The sequence below is a fragment of the Strix uralensis genome, chromosome 13 (genome assembly GCF_047716275.1).
Source record: "Strix uralensis isolate ZFMK-TIS-50842 chromosome 13, bStrUra1, whole genome shotgun sequence".
In the NCBI taxonomy this organism is placed as follows: domain Eukaryota; kingdom Metazoa; phylum Chordata; class Aves; order Strigiformes; family Strigidae; genus Strix; species Strix uralensis.
This window is the reverse complement of record NC_133984.1, coordinates 12276237-12293297: the sequence shown is the minus strand read 5'-3', so window position 1 is coordinate 12293297 and position 17061 is coordinate 12276237. Positions and strand designations below refer to the sequence as shown.

The 17061-nt window shown below is 54.3% G+C and overlaps 3 protein-coding genes across 3 annotated transcripts; all 3 read right to left on the bottom strand.

The window, feature by feature from the left end:
* Nucleotides 1-276: 276 nt before the first annotated feature.
* On the bottom strand, nucleotides 277-4124 carry RBMX2 (RNA binding motif protein X-linked 2). Its single transcript, XM_074882577.1, has 6 exons — nucleotides 3994-4124; nucleotides 3797-3912; nucleotides 3493-3544; nucleotides 3294-3423; nucleotides 2966-3146; nucleotides 277-1255 (listed from the first exon to the last, which is right to left on the bottom strand). The coding sequence occupies exons 1-6, from the start codon at nucleotides 3996-3998 to the stop codon at nucleotides 813-815; spliced, it is 927 nt and encodes a 308-aa protein (XP_074738678.1). The 5' UTR covers nucleotides 3999-4124; the 3' UTR covers nucleotides 277-812.
* Nucleotides 4100-8190, bottom strand: RAB33A (RAB33A, member RAS oncogene family). Its single transcript, XM_074882578.1, has 2 exons — nucleotides 7881-8190; nucleotides 4100-4615 (listed from the first exon to the last, which is right to left on the bottom strand). The coding sequence occupies exons 1-2, from the start codon at nucleotides 8100-8102 to the stop codon at nucleotides 4160-4162; spliced, it is 678 nt and encodes a 225-aa protein (XP_074738679.1). The 5' UTR covers nucleotides 8103-8190; the 3' UTR covers nucleotides 4100-4159.
* Nucleotides 8191-10243: 2053 nt separating this feature from the next.
* On the bottom strand, nucleotides 10244-17049 carry MARS2 (methionyl-tRNA synthetase 2, mitochondrial). The gene is made up of 3 exons (XM_074883140.1): nucleotides 16789-17049; nucleotides 16265-16599; nucleotides 10244-11471 (listed from the first exon to the last, which is right to left on the bottom strand). Exons 1-3 carry the CDS (start codon nucleotides 16988-16990, stop codon nucleotides 10293-10295), a joined length of 1716 nt encoding a protein of 571 aa, XP_074739241.1. The 5' UTR covers nucleotides 16991-17049; the 3' UTR covers nucleotides 10244-10292.
* Between the last annotated feature and the right edge of the window lie 12 nt (nucleotides 17050-17061).

Genomic DNA, 17061 nt, shown 5'->3' with positions numbered 1-17061 from the left:
CGAGGCCCGGCCCGGCAGGGCAGCCCTAGGCGGAGCGGACCCCCGCAAACCCGCCCCCAGCGCCGCCCTGCCAGCGTCAGGACCCCGGCCCGGCTGCGCGGGGGTCGCTCCCGCAGGGACGAAGCCAGGCAACTGCCTGAAACCGTAACGGATCCTGGCAGGAGTTATTCTCGTAGCAACCAGATCTGGCTATAAACCATCCCTCCCTCTGTCACTCCACATCAATCGCCCCTGGTTTTGTGTCCAGACAGCAAAGAAACACACCTTACCAGGAGATGGAAACGCTGCTCCCAGGGCTAGCTCCTGGTTAACAGGTAACTTTTATTTAAAAGTATTTAAAACAAACCAAACAGTAAACAGCCCCAACACAGCTCTGGGGATCCATCACAGAAGGCAGGATCTGCGCTGGGTGGGCTCAGGACCCAAAGCTGGTGCATGAGGTCAAACCACACACCGGTCTCTCTCCGCAGTGCAGTGGGGGCACCTCCCCACCCACCCGCCCCAGGACTGACAGAACTGAGCAATTTTGGGAAGAAGAGCAGCCTCCTGCTTCCAGCAACCACCTTCATGCCACAGCACAGCGTCCCAGCACACCTGCAAGTCCGATGTTACAAGAAGGGCTGAAGGAAGCAACAAAATTCATGTCCCAGTCTGCAGCAGGGGTGGCGAGGAGAGTGCTGTCCGAGGATGGAACGAGAAACCACGGTCCAGCCGCGGTGCTTCCCCTGCCCCAAGCGGCGCAGGGAGGCTCTGCGCAGGTCTTTGGGCAGGTTTGGGGCATCCCTTGGCCCCTTGAGTGCTCACCCCAGGACTCAGCAGCGGCTGGAGCCTCTCGCGGAGCCCCGCTCCCTGTGCCTGGGATGGGTTTCCCTGGCGCCACGCTCCCGGGATCGGCTGCCCTCAGGACCCTCTTCTCGCCGGCTGCTGTGCCCATCGCCCTTCCTGACAGCCTCCTCTCTCTTCTCCCTCTCTTCCCACAAACCGCTTTGTCCCCTCTGGTCCTGGAAGCTCTTTTCCCCTTTTCTCTCTGAAGGCCTCTGGTGCCTCCACTCTTCCTCTTCTCGCTGCATCCTGCTCACAGGTTTCCTCTCCAAGCCCTTCCAGGGCTGCTGGCTCCCACTGGCGTAGCGGTCATAGCCGGGGTCCTCCTTCTCCTTCTTAATCTTGATTCTGGGGTGTGCCTCCTCTGTGGACACAGCCCTCTTCACAGCCTGCGAGCTCTGCTTTTGCCGTTCCTGTCTACTTTTCTCCTTATCTGAAATACAAGGTTCATCTCTCAGGACAGGCAGTCCTGCAAGCATCACCTCACCCCCCCAAGCTCTGCCTAGCACCGCAGCACCTTTCCAGCTCCCCTCCAGCCAAGCTTCACAGACCTGTTCCCCCCTCAGAGAGATCCTACTGCACTTCCAACCCCGACCACTTTTCTCCTCTAGCTTGAGCCATCCTGCTTCCTTCTTTAACACTCCCCACATAGAGTTTGTCCCATCCAGGCTGCCCTCAAGCACTTCAACACAGCTCAGAGGATCAGCACCTTCCTTTCTTTTTCTTTCCTCAGTCACATCCACGCAGTAACAACACTGTGATCCACTCCGTGGAAATTCTCTTCTCCAGACCCAACAATTCTTTCTCTGCCTCTCTCATTTTTGTGCATCTACTCGGTGCCCTGGAGCAACATCTTGTCCCCACCCTTAGTTCTGTTGCCTGTTTTCTTTCCTCCAACACTTCTCTCAAACTAGGACTCTAGCCCCTCCACCCCACACTAAGGCCCCATCCATCCTGGCTCCCCCTCCACACGACATGGCACTGAGCTCCTCTCTCAATGCGGGGCAGGAGTGCAGTACAGACAGGTCCCAAACCCCGGTAGCGCAAGGGCTCAGCCACAGCTACAAGATGTCCCCAAATACCTGCTGCTAATACCTGTCTGCCACAGGCAGAGCCCAGCTGTGGGAGGGAAGGTTCCTCTGCATGCTGTGCTGTGCCAGGAGCTCCAAGCCAATTTCAGAACAATGGACACCCCCACCCCAAGGCCACCCCACTGAACTGGCTTATGCTGGAAGCTACAACCCATCTCAGGTAGATGCTGCCTGGAAGTCGTTAGCAAGCCACAATAAGCAGGTACTACCACAAGACACTGCTTCTAGCACTCTGCTGGCTCCAACAAACGTAACTTTTCAAGATCTCTGCCTACACAGATGGAAAATACTCTAATGGCTTCCTAAAAATCCATAGGTACAGCTGCACAGGCTGGTCGTTTACACGGCACATTTGTTCAATTTGGATATACTTTACATCTTTTTGTTTTCTTCTGAAAGATGTAGAGCCACAAATCCTGCTGTGTCCACTGAGAACAAGAGGTATTCAGGCACTTGAATGGTTTAGTTTTTGCTGCATTATTAGGTCTACTTTCATAGAATCATAGAATAGTTGGGGTCAGGAGGGATCTTTAAAGGTCTAGTCCAACCCCCCCCTACTTTCCTTGGCTTCAGTTTCTAGCCACACAATCTCATCTAGATCTGCTGCTTTTATGTTCTATCCAATTCAATTATCTTGCACAGGCCACATAATGTTCACTCCATACATCTACACAACTCTAGTCCTACAGTAGCAGTATTCAGATTTTAAGATTAAGTGGTGCTTTGCCTAAACCTTTCCTCTCCCCACACCCCACAGCACTGCTTCCCCCTGCAGTAACTCTGCAGCCTGACAGGCTTTTGTCCAGGAAAAGTGCTATTATTGTCTGCAAGATCCAGCTCTTCAGAGTCTGGGGGAGATCATTCACAGGTAAGTGCTAGATACCGTCACTCAGATACGCCTCAGAAGATCACAACGCAAAGGACATTAGGGCTGTGGCTTGTCAAGAGCACACCCGTCCTTGCTGTTCCCCTGAGCAAAAGGCCCTTGAGAGGCTGAGGGCTCTGTGCAGACATTCCCACCTGGGGTCAAGACTGGCAGGAACACACCTCACCTTTCTGCTTTTTTATGAGCACATCTTCATCTTCTGACAGGGAATCGGATGACGTATGAGGCGGCGTTTTAACTCCACAACCCTTTGCATGGAGGGCTTTTGTAACATCATCTAAGTCATCAGATTCCTTGGGGGGCCGATAGTTGGCCACATGGTCCACTCGAATCGTCCGTCCTTTGATCTACGAGAGGAGTCATGGTGTTAGCAAAGGCACAGACCAGCTCCCCACGTGCTGTGGGCCTGCTGTCAGGGCTCCTGTCTGATGCGAAGCAGGACCTTGGGAGCCTTGGCAGGCAGGCAGGGCTGTGTCCCAGGCTGCTTCACTCACCTTGATCCCATTGAAGTTGTCAACAGCAAGAATGGTGCTCCTCTGGTCCTCATAGCACAGAAAGCAAAACCCTTTGGACTTCCCGGTCTTCTTATCCCGCACCAGGTTAATGTTGACAACTTCTCCATACCTGCAACACACTCTCAGCACCCCGGGTGGCGGCAGGGGCACGGCGGGCCCGGGGGGCTGCAGCACTTACTGCGAGAACACGCAGATGACATCCCCCTCCGTCAGCTCGTAGTGCAGCCCGCCTGCAGGGAGAGGGACACAAGGGAAGGAGGCACCGGCACCGCGTGGGCCCGGCCCCCCCAATCCCATACCGGGCCCGACTGGGCCCTCCCCACTTCCCCAACACCACCACGCCCCCCTCCCAATCCCACCCCGGGGCCGGCCCTCCCCGCTCCCCCAACACCCCCCCCCCCCCCCCACACACACACAATCCCGGCCCTCCCCGCTCCCCCAACACCCCCCCAGCCCCACCCCGGGCCCGGCCTGGCTCGTACCGACAAAGATCCAGGCGCTATCCTTGTACTCCGCGTGCCACGAGACGGCCTCCTGCACGCCCAGCTCCGCCTCCCGCGCGTTCAGCTCGTTGATCAGCTTCACCTTCGTCAGGGGGCTGAGAGCGAGGGCACCGTCAGCACCGAGAGCGGGGGAACGACCGGGCCTCCCCACCCGCCCCCCGCGCCCGCCGACTTACTTCATGATGGCGCCGCCGCAGCCCGCGCGTGCGCTCGCCGCCGCGCATGCGCGCTGCCCGCCCTCCGCCCGAGCCGCGCCGAGCCGCGCAAAGCAACACCCAGAGCTGACTGGAACCGCAGAGACTTTATTGGGGTGACCGTGACAGAGGGCGGCGGGGGCCCTGCTCAGCACGGGCAGGAGTTTTTACCGTTGGCATCGTGCGTTGGCTCCAGCCTGCGGGGCTGGCCCGGCCGCCCCTCCAGGTCCCGGCAGAGCAGCGAGCGCTGTGCCTTCAGCCGGCAGGCCAGGCACATGAAAATGGCATCCACGTTCTGGCTCTCCTTAGGGTCCTTGGCCGAGGTCTCAAACAAAAGCATGTTGTGAGCGTCGGCGAACTTCAGGGCCATGCTGGATGGCACTTGGATCAGGTCTTTCAAGTCACACTTGTTCCCAACAAGCACCCTGGGGACCAGGGGGGGCACTGCGTGCCCGTTGCACTCCTCGATCCACGTCTTGAGGTTGGTGAAGGAGGTCATCTTTGTGACATCATAGACGAAGACAACGGCATGCACGTTGCGGTAGTAATGCTCTACCATGCTCTTCCGAAACCTCTCCTGGCCAGCCGTGTCCCACACTTGCACCTAGGAAGCAAAGCAGGCAAGAAAGAAAGGCCACAGGAGCGCTGAGTGTCCACCCCGGCGCAGGGCCTGCTGCCTGGGGAGCAGGCTGGCTTGCTGAACCCCCTGCTGGAGGAGGCAGGAGGGCTTCCTGCTCCTCCACCTCTGGCAGCGGTGCCACAGCCCTGAGGCAGGGCACAGGCAAGGCAAGGCTCGCAGGGAGAGGCTATCTCTTCTTAGAGGAACCAGGACTGACGGATGAGTTACACAAGCGTTTGGGCCTACACTGACAGTGCCCAAGGCTGTATACGACAGGGCACGCGCCTGTGTAATTCAACCGAGCCAGCCCAGCTCATCTAGTAAGAGAGATCACAGCACTTTCATCAGGGAGCACTGGTCCCTGCCTCTCATCCTTTTCCTGATGCACTTGACCACAATCCCCACCACAGAAACAAAACACTTATTTCACATTCTTGTGCCAGATCAGGACATTTGTCCACCTAATCCTACGCTGTAAGAGAGAACCCCAACAGTTATATGGTGGTACATACAGAGGAGTCAGGGCAAAGAGAAGATGAGGAGAGCCACCCTTTGTGTGAGAGAGCAGTGGGAGGGGATGGGTGAGCAACCAACTGAGAGCTTGTGGGTGAGGATTAAAGAGCAGGCTGGCATGGGTGACATTGTCAGGAGTGTCTGCTATAGGCCACCTGACCAGGAAGAACAAGCAGATGAGGTCCTCTAAAGGCAGATAGGAGCAGCCTCATGTCTGCAGGCCCTGATCCTGTCACTGATGACAACTTCCTGACCCAAGTGAGAGAGGAGCCAACAAGCTCCTGGTCTGGATGAGCAGACAGTGCAGTGACTGGAAACTGGCTGAACGTATGGGCCTAGAAGGTGGTGATCAGTGACGCAAAGTCTAGTTGAACACTGGTAACTAGCAGTGTACCCCAGGGGTCAATACTAGGCTCAGTCCTGTTCGACATCTTCATTAATGATCTGGATGGTGGGGCAGATTATGCCCTCAGCAAGTGTGCAGATGACACCAAACTGGGAGGAGTGTGGCTAGTATGTCAGATGGTTGTGCTGCCATCCAGAGGGACCTCAGCAGGCTGGAGAAATGCACTGACAGGAACCTCATGAAGTTCAATAAAGAGAAGTGCCAAGTCCCGTCCCTGGGGAGGAACAGCTCCAGGCACCAGTACACAGGGGACCACCCAGCTGCAAAGCTGCTTTGCAGAAAAGGACTTGGGGGTCCTGGTGGACACCAGGTTGAACATGAGCCAGCAGTGTGCCCTTGCAGCAAAAGTGGTGAATGGTATCCTGGGCTGCATTAGACAAAGTATTACCAGCAGGCCAAAGGAGGTGATCCATCCCCTTTTTTCAGTGCTGGTGAGGCCACAGCTGGAGTGCTGTGTTCAGTTCTGAGCTTCCCAGTACAGGAGAGGCCCATATGGACTGGAGAGTCCAGCAAAGGGCCATGAAGATGATGAAGGGACTGGAGTCTCTCCCCTACAAGGAAAGGCCAAGAGAGCTGGGGCTGTTTAGCCTGCAGAAGAGAAGGCTCAGGGAAATATCTTACCAATGTGTATAGATACCTGAAGGGAGACTACAAAGAGGATAGAGTCTGGTTCTTTTCAGTGGTGCCCAGTGCCAAGACCAGAGGCAATGGGCACACACTGAAACACAGGAGATTCCCTCTGAACATCAGGAAACACCTTTCCCTGTGAGGGTGACCGAGCACTGGCACAGGTTGCCCAAGGAGGGTGTGGAGTCCCCATCCTTAGAGGTATTCAAAAGCCACGTGGCCGTGGACCTGGGCAATGAGCTCTGGGTTGCTGTGCTTCAGCAGGGGGTTGGAGCAGATGGCCCCCTGAGGTCCCTCCCAACCGACACTTTGCTGTTAGTCTGTGACTCTATGAGTTCTCCTGGCCCTTGCAGGTAATGTCCTGAAGCCTGGAACTGGCAATTTCCAAACAAATGTCTTGGGTTAATCCAAATTGGCCTGCCTCAGAGTGTTATCAGAGTGGAAAAATGCTGGCAAAGAAAAGATGCTGCTCATTCATTTCCCTGCCAGTCTCTCCTAGGTTGTTCCATCTGGGCAGAACAGGAGAGAAGGGTACCTTGCCCTCACCCACCTCTCACCTCCCCTCTTGGACACATGGTCCCAGGAAAAGGCCGGTTTGCTGCACTGCCTCCCACTCCTGCCTGCTGGAGCACAAATAATATCCAAAGGTAGAAAGCCTGGCAACATTTCCCAGCTAGTGGCAGTAAGACAGGCTTCATGCCAGCCTGCACTACAGCTTATAACACCACAGCTATGTGGTGTTGGATAGAGCTGGGGGAGGCAGGGGGAAAAATGAGCACCTCTCCTCTTAAAGGAGAGAAAGATGTTCATGGACAGTTTAAAAGCACAGCTGAAGTTCTTACCCACCAATAGCAGCTCTGATTTCATTGTGATTAGTCCCTCAACTTTTGATCACCCATCTGTCAGCAAAATAGCAATATTTGCTTCTTCCAGCAGTCAGTCTTACACTAGACAGCTGTCGGTGTTGATCCACCTAACCAGGCAGGCCAAGCTCGGCTGCAAACAGTGCTTCCCAGGCTGTTTCCTACCAGCTGCTGCTGATCTGCAGATCTGCTCTGACACATCAGCCAGAGCTCTCTGGGTCTGGACTGATGCATTTGTTACAGGTGTCACACTGGCCTTCGTACAGCAAATTCATCCTATTCTAATTCTGCTGAAATTGCACCCTCCCAGTGCTTGCTGACAGCAGTCTTCAGCATTAATACCACAGCTGCCAAGCCCACTGCAACCAGCTCATGCAAGCTCCTGGCCCTCCAGCACAGCCACTGCCAGCCTACAACCATCTGCTCCCCCGAAAACACACTGGTTTCTGCGTGCAGCTCCTTCCCCCAGCTCCCCACAGCTCTGCCTCTCTTTTGGTCCAGCTTCAGAAGCTGGAGGCCGCCCTGATGCTTTGAGGACCCGGTTATGCTGCCTGTCAGGAGAGCTGGAGGACAGCAGCGTTTCACCCCAAGCAATCCTTTCAGACCGCCTGCGAACCCCATAAATAGCACCGAGGCAGCAAGGACAGGCTCAGAAAGTGTCCCCGCACCACGGGGAGGAGAAACCTTCCCCTGTTGCCCTTCCTCGAGTTGGGCTGAAACCAGAAAAGCCCCCGGGAGGCGTCTGGGGGGCAGAGCGGCAGCCCCGGGGCAGGGGCTGCCTTCACTGCCCGGGCCGCTGCCGGCCAGCCCCGGGCCCGGTGCCGGTGCTGCCGTGGCCCACCTTGATGCGCTCCCCCTCGATCTCCACCGTCTTCTCGCGGAAGTCCACGCCGATGGTGGCCTCGGTCTTGTCGGGGAAGGTGCCCCCGCAGAAGCGGAAGGTCAGGCACGTCTTGCCCACGTTCGAGTCTCCGATCACGATGATCTTGAAGATGCGGGTCTGCACGTACGGCTCCAGCGAAGAGTCGGGGCCCGGCGGCCGCCCGCTGCCGCCCGCCGCCATCCCGCGCCGCCGCCGCCTCACCGTCTCATGGGGCCGCGCCGCCCCACGCACCGGCTACGGCACAGCCCCACGCACCGGCACGGCACGGCACGGCACGGCACGGCCCCGCCCCGCGTGCCGGCACCGGCACGACCCCGCCCCACGCACCGGCACGGCCCCGCCCCGCGTACCGGCACGGGCACGGCCCCGCCCCGCGCACTCGCCTGGGCACGGGGACCCGCGTGGCGGGTTCAGAGCCCCGGGCCAGGCGATGGATCCGGGGACAAACGGCCTTCGCAGCCCGGGCATCCCGGCGGCTGCCTTCCCGGGCGGGCAGGGGACCGGCGGGGCAGCCACACAGGTCACCTCCCGGGAGGGAGAGCAGTCCAAGGCCAGTGGTGACAGCAGGGTGGGGCAGGACCAGAAACTGGGGGACAGAAACACCTACACGCTCAAGAGCCGAGAGGTGCCAACGTGCTCGCTCCCCCCGTGGCTGGCGATGCCAAAACACCGGGATCGGCAGCCCCGGCCACGGGGGCTGCATGGAAGAGCCCCGCACAGGCCTCTGCCCACGCTCGTGGCGTGAGGGCACAGAGGGCTGCAGCCTGAAGCACACACACAGGGCTGGTAGGAGTGAGGGGTACCAGGTAAAGCTGCACAGGGAGGAGGATTACCACCGCAGGAGCGGGCTGAGGGGACCTGGCTTTCTTCTCACGGGTAATCTGAAATAGGCCGCACAGCGTGCTGCGGCACAGGGGGGGCATCGTGGAGAACCGCAAGGGCAACACAAGGGAGAAGCAGGATGATCTGTCCGTCCCTCTGCTGCGTCCGCGGAGATCCGCGGTGCTCCGAGGGGGTTGCGCTGCTCCTGTTGACCCTGGTAACACAGCCCAGGCGCTCCAAAAGAGATCGCAGCCCCCTAAAACTGGCTGCTGATACAAGACTCCTGCAGGGCAGGCACTTGATGGGAACCAGAGGAGCCAAAGGCAGGGACCTCTGGTAAATCCTTCCCAAAGCGGTCACAACTGCACCAAGGTACCAGTGCTCAGCTGCCTGCTTCCAGCAGCACTGAAATGCAACAAAGAGGGTGCAATAAACCATGCAGCAGGCAGAAAAGCCTCCTAAAGTTGAGTCTGGACCTGAAATGCATTCCCCCCCACACACCCCTTTCCAATTTTGCTCATGTCTGCAGGTCTGTGCAGCTGAGCGAGACCACCCACTTGACCGCTGAGCCATCCCATCTCACTGGACCATCTCCGTGTAAAGAGCAGTCACACAGAAGGGATCTTCCCCATCGAGGCTCACACAGACATCAGCTAAATGGAGGTTTGGACCCATAAAGGAAGCTCAGCTGATGGACTCAACAGATCCATTTGGACTGTATCCCAGAGATGTTACAGGGAAACCATTTCTGACTACCCCCAGCTAATTTGGGCCTGGCCAGAAACCGGCAGGGCAAAATCGAGATGAGGACACCAGCTGCAGAACTGGTGCTCAGCCCTCTGTGTCAGCAGAGACAACACTGAGAAGGCACCAGGAAAGACCCCTTCTTTCCTCAGGGGTAGTTTGATCCTCCTGGAGACTCAGCCTGAATGTTAGCCTGAGGGGGGATTCCTGGAGTGAGCCAGCGAGCCAGTTGGGGAGCTGCTGTCTGAAGAGATTGCTGAGCAGATCGACTGCCACATTTGTGTTTGGTGTCTTCAGCAGAGCACCTGACCCGTTCCATCCAGAAAAGAGAAGGTAAAGGGGTCAGGAGGGAAGATATGCGACACAGGCAAGAGGGTTCTCTATGGAGCCCCAAGACTGTATAGGAAGAGTTCCCTATTTTAAAGGGACAAGTATTTGCTTCAGCTGCTTTTTATGTCCCATAAAATACATCAGGGGGAAAAAAGCAGCAATATTCAAACCCTAGGCTATGTCTTCAGAATGCTGTTACCAACTTAGCTAATTAGGTGTTCCTTCAAGGGTGCTACTTGAGCAGCTTTCCTAACTCTTATCCCCACTCATGCAACTCATCTGCCTGTGTCTGCTTCTCACGTCGGGCACAGACCTATGCCGGTCACTAGGCAGGACAGCACAGCCCTGTTCAGTCTGGTTTTCCACTCATCCACTTTATACCACCACCAAGAGATGGGAGGAACATGCTTTTAACAAAGACAACATTTTCTGGGAGTTCCTGGAGGCTTTTATTTACAGAAGCTGTTTGTCAGACTAAAGCTTCTTGGTTTCTATCTGAGGCTGTCTTGACTTCTCTAGTCTGTGAAATAAAATGCCAGTGTCAGGTCCAAGCTGCCTCCCTTCAAAGGGACACGACTTCCCATTGTAGCGTGCCAGAAACGTCAAACTCGAGAGACCTCTCTCTTCTGGCTCAACAGCCAGCCTGGAAAGCAACCTGTCTGCAGTGTGTGGGATCACAGGCTGCAGGAGAGTCCCATAGACACGCAGGCATTCCAGCGTAACGTGGATGATGGTGTCAAGCCAGAGCTGCTCTGCAGGGTCTTTTCGGTTGAGTTTCCAAGGTCTGTGTCTCTGGAAGAAACTGTTGGTCTGCCTGACACACAGGGCAATGCATTCTAAAGCCTTGTAGATCTGGAAACCTTCGAAATAATTAGCCACCTGCAGAGGCAGAGAAGCCACAGATGCCACAAACTCATAGTCTTCAGCAGAAGCCCTACCCATGCCTTTTGTCTCCCTGTAATCCAAGACTTTTGGAAAACAAGATTCTGAGAAACAAGGGTAAGTGTTGCTGGGGTTAATGCTGAGGGCTGTTGACCGATTGAGAAGTCCCCCAAGTGCATCTGCCAGCTCTGAATTCACTACCTTAACAACCTTCTCATCATAATAGTCACAGTCCCGCTCAGGTACACCCTGCCTTAGCAGGAAGTACCGAAATCCGTCTACTGTGTACTGTCCAATACAAGCAAAGGGGTCAATCACATTGCCCAGGCTTTTGGACATCTTCTGCCCACGGACAGTCCAGTGGGAGTGCACAAGGATTCGCTCAGGGGGAGCCAGCCCTGCTGCCATCAGCAGTGCTGGCCAGTAGACAGCATGAAACTTGAGGATGTCCTTGCCCACAACATGGTGCACAGCTGGCCACCACTCACCGTGTGTCTCAGGGTAGCCCACCACGCTCAGATAGTTCACCAAGGCATCTACCCATACATAAATAGTTTGTGTTGAGTCACTGGGGACAGGGATACCCCACTGCAGCCGGCTCCTCTCACGAGAGACGGACAAGTCTGGCAAGTCCTCTTCCAGCCAGTGGAGCACACGCTGGTAGAAAGGGTGTGGGGAAATGGCCTGTGGGTTGTCCCGGAGCCACTTCCGCAACGGATCCTGGAACGCCGAAAGCCTGAACATGTAATTCTCCTCTTTGGTCCAGTGCACCTGAGAAGGCAGGAGAGAAAAGAATTACGGCCCAAACACCCTGCAAATGGTTTTACAATTTGCACAGAGCATTCTCAGTGTGGAGTTCGTCGCACGCTCCTTCTGCATTGGAATGTGCTCCCCACCACGCGTGAAGCCCCTGGTATCTTCCTATGAGTAGTGGGAACCTCCTAAGGTACCTGCTTCCCTGGGTTTCCCAGGGCAACACACAAGGACTTCAGCACTTGGGACTCTGCTTTTAAAGATGCTCATGCCCCCAGGGAAGGAATACCTTTCTACCTGCCAGACTTAGTTGTCATCAGGCAAGAATTAGGGAGACAAGAATACACTTTCTTAAAAACATAGTTTTGCAATAATAATAGAAAATAACGAAAAGACAAAGTGACATTATTAATTACTGCCTTACTAACAATCCTGATGGGTGCTGTAGTGCTAGGGTCTGAATAATAGGCCCTGAAACAAAGTTGACCTCTAGATGAACCTCACAACTAAACGTTATCCATTATTGGTATCTGTTAGTTAGTAAAATCTGTATTACCATTAATTATTAGTATTTAATCATTAATGAAATATGTATGCTCACTAGTGAAAGATGTAGCTTAGACAAAACGTAGTTAGTAGTGAGGATAAAATGCTGTGAGAAAGTGTATCCAACTTTCCTTGTTTAGCCTTGTTCAAGGCTGAGAATCCAAGTGTTTGGCATTGTTAGAAACTCCCTTGGTTCTCCCCCTTGAGCCCTGGCCAGGCTTTGGGTGAATTCCAACAGGAGGATGAAACCAGATGTTTCTGCTCAAAACAAAGGTGCAAGTCATTCTGACTTGCTGATTTTTGGTAAATAAGGCTGGACCCGCTTGCCATGACTTTGGGTGCCTCACCCACAGATGGACACATCACGTAGGACTTCCCACTTGCAGGGAAAAGTGCTCCAAATCCTCGCTGCAACCGGGGCTCCCCAGTGACTGCAGATCTGGATGTTGGTAACATATGCAAGTGGTGATTATCTTTCTTAATCACTATTCTCCCCGCCGTGTAGTAATGATTAGCTGCATTACCTTGCTTAACTGGATGTAGTAATAAGTAAGTGTACTATTCTGTATTTTTCTTATTTCTTATTTTCTGTAGTACTTAGTTATATCCTTTGATTAACAGTAAAATCAGCCTACTCTTTTCACTCTGGTGTCCAAGTTTAACTGGCATCCTTGATCAGCAGAACAGGTGCCTCTGCTTTTCTCCTAGGCACTATGTTCCTCTTTCTCTCCAGTTTAAGAATTAGTGCATCTTAGGTTCTCACTTTGTTAGCCTAAAATCATCTTAAAGTACTGACAGCACTTCTCCCACAAATTTAAATTCATTAAAAAACACATTTAGCTAAAACAATGAAAACTTTGTGGGTAGATATGGTACGAGCGAACTGTGTAAAGGCACTCAAGAGATCTATGGCTAGCTAGGTCAAGAAGTCTTACCTTTCAAAGCTAAATAAGACTGTAAGATAAGAAACTATAGGCTTTGGCATCACACAGGAGAGTTTCAGTTTCTAGCACTGAACCCAACAACTTCTGACTGAGTCAGAAAGTGCCTCACTCCCAATACAACCAGTAAAGAGCCTCATGCTGACATACCCTAAGGAGTAATTAATCCCAGTGGTACAAAACTGCTTTATGATGTAGCTGAATTCACTGATTTCAGTAGCAGCCAGTAGCCAATACTACCTTTGCTTACTTGACTAGAAGGTTATCCCAAAAGAAATAGTCTCCCCTACACAAAACATAAACAAGTTACACAAAAATGTTTTGGTCCCACCCCCCGAATTCTTTGTATTTTTCCATAATCTTTTTTAGTTTCTGGGTACCAGCTCTCAGCACTCTGTCCAGGCGTAACACTTCACACAGAGCCAATGCCATGTCCTCTATCCAACATTCCCTTTTACACAATCCAGTGACCCTTTTGGTAACAACTCAGGACACAAAAGCCATACCAAAATCTGACAAGTGCTAAGAGCTGAGCTAGCTCTTATCAGCTAGCCACCTGCAGAAAAGGTGGTTGTCAGGTGAGTAGAGAGTACTTCAGCAGGAAGAAAAGAGATTAGAAATAGGCTGTCTCCTGTGAACTGGTAAATTAGAGCCTGGAGCATACAGAGAGGTTGATAAAGGGCAGAGTAATTATAACCTGCAAAACTGGTGTCTCTGTTCAAGGCTTGCCTGTGAACAGTTACTGGAATATCTGCCCTGAAGAGAAATCTGTGTGCCTTCTCCCCTGACTTTCAAACAGCTCTGACCTTACGAGCACAGGATAATTCAGGAAGTGTCTAGTCCAGGCTCCTGCTCACAGCAGGGTCGCATACAGGGTTAGAACAACTTACTCAGGGCTTTAGCGAGGCACGTATTTAAAATCTCTAAAGATGGAGACCACTTCCCCAGGCAGCCTGTTCTGCTGCTTGGCTGTCCTCATGGGGAAAAAGTTCCTCTGTAAATCCGGTCTGAATCTCTCTTGTTTCAACTTATGCCCATTCTCTCATCCTCCTGCCACATACCATTAGAAGAACCTGAGTCCATCTTCTAGATGACCTCCTTGTAGCTATTGGGGAGCTTCTGCCACTAGGCCCTCCCAAAATCCTGACTTCTCTAAGGTTGAAGAAACCAGCTCCCTCAGCCTCTCCTCAAACAGCAAGTGCTCTAGCATCCCAATCATCTTCCTGGCCCTCCACTGAACTCCTTCCAGTTTCTAGGTTGTGTTTCCTGTATTAGGGGACAGAAAACTGGATGCAGTACCCAGATGTGGTCATTTAGAGTGCTGAGTAGAGGAGGATAATCATATCCCTTGAACAGGAATTGCTCCTGTTCATACAGCTTGAGATAATCCCGTTGGCTGCCTTTGCTGCCAGGGCACACTGCTGCCTCACATCCAGCTTGTTGTTTATCAACCCCCCAGGGCTTTTTCATCACACTCCCGGGACAGTCAGTTCCCAGCTCCAGCTCACTGCCTCATCAGAAAGAGAAGCCCTGCAGCCTCACACACGCCAACTGTCTCCTGGCTGGACCGAGCAATGACTGAATGCAATAAATGCAGTCCCCCTCCCAGCAAATACAGAACACCACAGTTCCTGGTCCTGCAATGGAGCATCTGCAGGTAAACTAATCCACCACCCTACACCAGAACGAACCCATAAAATGAGAGCAGCAGAGGTGGGACAGGCCCTCCACCTCTCTGCAGCCCCACAGCCTGCTCACAGCAGGGCTGGCACCAGCCAAAGGTGACTGGAGCTTTACCCAGCCAAGGATGGGGCTCCCCCACCTCACTGGGGACTGGCCCCAGGACTGCACCACCCTCCCGGGGAAAGAGCTTATCCTAACGCCCAGCCTGACCCCACAGCACAGCCTGTGGCATCGTTATCCCTTGCTCTACCTAGCACCTGGCACTCCCATGAAGCACATGGCTTTGTGCTCTTTGTGCCCCGTGAATAGGTATAGGCTGCTATTAGCTTGTCCCTTTGCAATCCGTTTGGCAAAACTAAACTGGCCCAGTTCCCTCTACCTCTTGTAGGCATGTGCTCCGTACCCTGACCACACTGGGAGCCTCTGGTGGCCCTTCTCCAGCTTCTCTGCACATTAAATGACACAAAAGCGCAGTAACAGAGTGAAGGAGGATCATTTCCTACAGAACAGACTCTGATATCTCAGTGTTCAAGGAAGACCTGAAGAACATAATTCAAAGATGAGCTATACATTTTCAGCCCCAAGCTCTACTAGATGCCAAGAATCAGAGTCTCGCCTGAAGTACAGGTTTTATGGCATGTTGTAAACTCCCCCTTTTCTTTCACAAAACCCTCAAGAAATGAACTGTCTCTTTCTGGTTGAAGATAAACACCTACCATCTCTTTCCACCACCTTGCAAGACCTTCTCTGCACCATGCACACTACTGTTTCTGTTGCACAGTTTGATATGCAGCTAAGGCAAGTAACTGTTCTCAGGGTATATTTGACTTTGAAGCCTGCTGGCTCTATTTTGGATCTAAAGAATGATTTCTCTGCCTGGAAACTTATCTTTTCCCCAACTACATCAGGTGCTTTATCAAGAGATATTATTTGCCAACGCACCCCTTTCTGTGTGAACCAACAGTCCTATGACCCAGCCTCATACAAATATCACAAGAGCGTAACCTCCACTTAGCTCTGAAGCATGACTACCTGCAACTGCTGGATTAAATCATGTCACTCCTGACACCTTACAGAAAACGCAGTGGCAGAGACTCTCAGTCAGGCACCACACTCCTGGTTGCACCACTATTCAGCCATCAGACTAGACCACAAGCAGATGATGCTACGGTGTTTTACGTAAGGCCAAAACCCACATAACAAGATTGATGCAAAGTGTCCAGAGGCCAAACTGAATTGCCTCACAAAACACGTCTCAAACTCCAGACACCCAACAAACACCTCAGTTATAAACACCTGTATCCTTCTGCAGTTAACTTCTTTCATCACTGCTTTAAAACACTGCCTCCAGGCCAGCAGCCTGCGAAACCCAGCAGCAGCCGAATCCTTCCCATGGCACATGGCTAAAATTTGCATCTGCCAGTTGGGGTTCTGGCAGCTCCCCCTTGCCTAGCCACACAGCACTATCAACACAGAAGAGACATTCTATGAAATACAGGCGAGTCTCAGCTGACATGAATTACAAAAGGTTACGGGAAGCATTAAACACTCCCAAATCTGGCCAGACCAGAGCAACAGATGAGTGCGCAATGCTTCTGCAGGACCGGTCGCCCTTGACCAGGACGGTGCAGGTGCCGTTACCTGATGGCCGGTCTCCAAAGACACCTTGCACGGGCGTCCCTGGGCATCCCTGCGCTCGGCGAGCTGGCTCTCGGGGAGGAAGCACTCCTCGGGAGTGCAGTACCAGCCCTCGTAAGACCCTTTGTAGAGTGCCCCGCCATCCCGGAGGGCACCCCAGAAATGATGCACGGCTCGCTGGTGGCGGGGCTCGCTGGTGCGGGTGAAGTCAGTGAAGGAGACGGCGGCGTGGGTCAAGGCCTGGTGGAAAAGGCTGGAGACCCGCTCGCAGAGCTCCGGGGGCGACGTCCCCGCCGCGGCCGCGGCCTGCTGGATCTTCAGCCCGTGTTCGTCGGTCCCTGAAACGGCAGAGAAGGCGGAGTGCCGCGGGGCCCTCACCCTGCTCCCGCGGGGACACAGGGGCCTCGGGACCAGCCTGAGAGCACCGGAAACGGGGTCAGCCTCAGAGCCCCGGGGGAGGCGGGTCAGCCCCGGGGATGGGCCGGAGGGTGCGGGTCAGGCGCGGCGCCCGGCGGACCCACACTCACCAGTGGAGAGGCGGCCGGGGCCGGCGCCGCGGAGGCGGCGGTGGCGGTGCAAAGCGTCGGCCAGCAGGGCGGAGTAGAGGTGCCCGATGTGCGGCGGCCCGTTAGCGTAGAAAATGGGCGTGGAGAGCAGGAGGCGGCGGCCGGGCCCGGTGGCGGCAGCGCGGCGGGGCGGGCGCGAAAGGCGGCGGAGAGGCCGCAACATGGCGGCGCCGCCATAGAGACGGCGGGGCAGAGGGGACCCACCGGGCAGGGCCGGCGGAGGCGCGGCAGCGG

Coding starts and splice junctions, on each gene's coding strand:
- RBMX2 (XM_074882577.1), bottom strand. Junction 3,147..3,293: donor ACAACTTCAATGGGATCAAG/GTGAGTGAAGCA, acceptor CTCCTCTCGTAG/ATCAAAGGACGGACGATTCG. Junction 1,256..2,965: donor GCTCATAAAAAAGCAGAAAG/GTGAGGTGTGTT, acceptor CTTGTATTTCAG/ATAAGGAGAAAAGTAGACAG.
- RAB33A (XM_074882578.1), bottom strand. CDS start 8,102: ATGGCGGCGGGCGGCAGCGGGCGGCCGCCGGGCCCCGACTCTTCGCTG. Junction 4,616..7,880: donor TCGAGGGGGAGCGCATCAAG/GTGGGCCACGGC, acceptor TTTGCTTCCTAG/GTGCAAGTGTGGGACACGGC.
- MARS2 (XM_074883140.1), bottom strand. CDS start 16,990: ATGTTGCGGCCTCTCCGCCGCCTTTCGCGCCCGCCCCGCCGCGCTGCC. Junction 16,600..16,788: donor CCCCGGCCGCCTCTCCACTG/GTGAGTGTGGGT, acceptor CTGCCGTTTCAG/GGACCGACGAACACGGGCTG. Junction 11,472..16,264: donor CTTTGGAGACCGGCCATCAG/GTAACGGCACCT, acceptor CTGCCTTCTCAG/GTGCACTGGACCAAAGAGGA.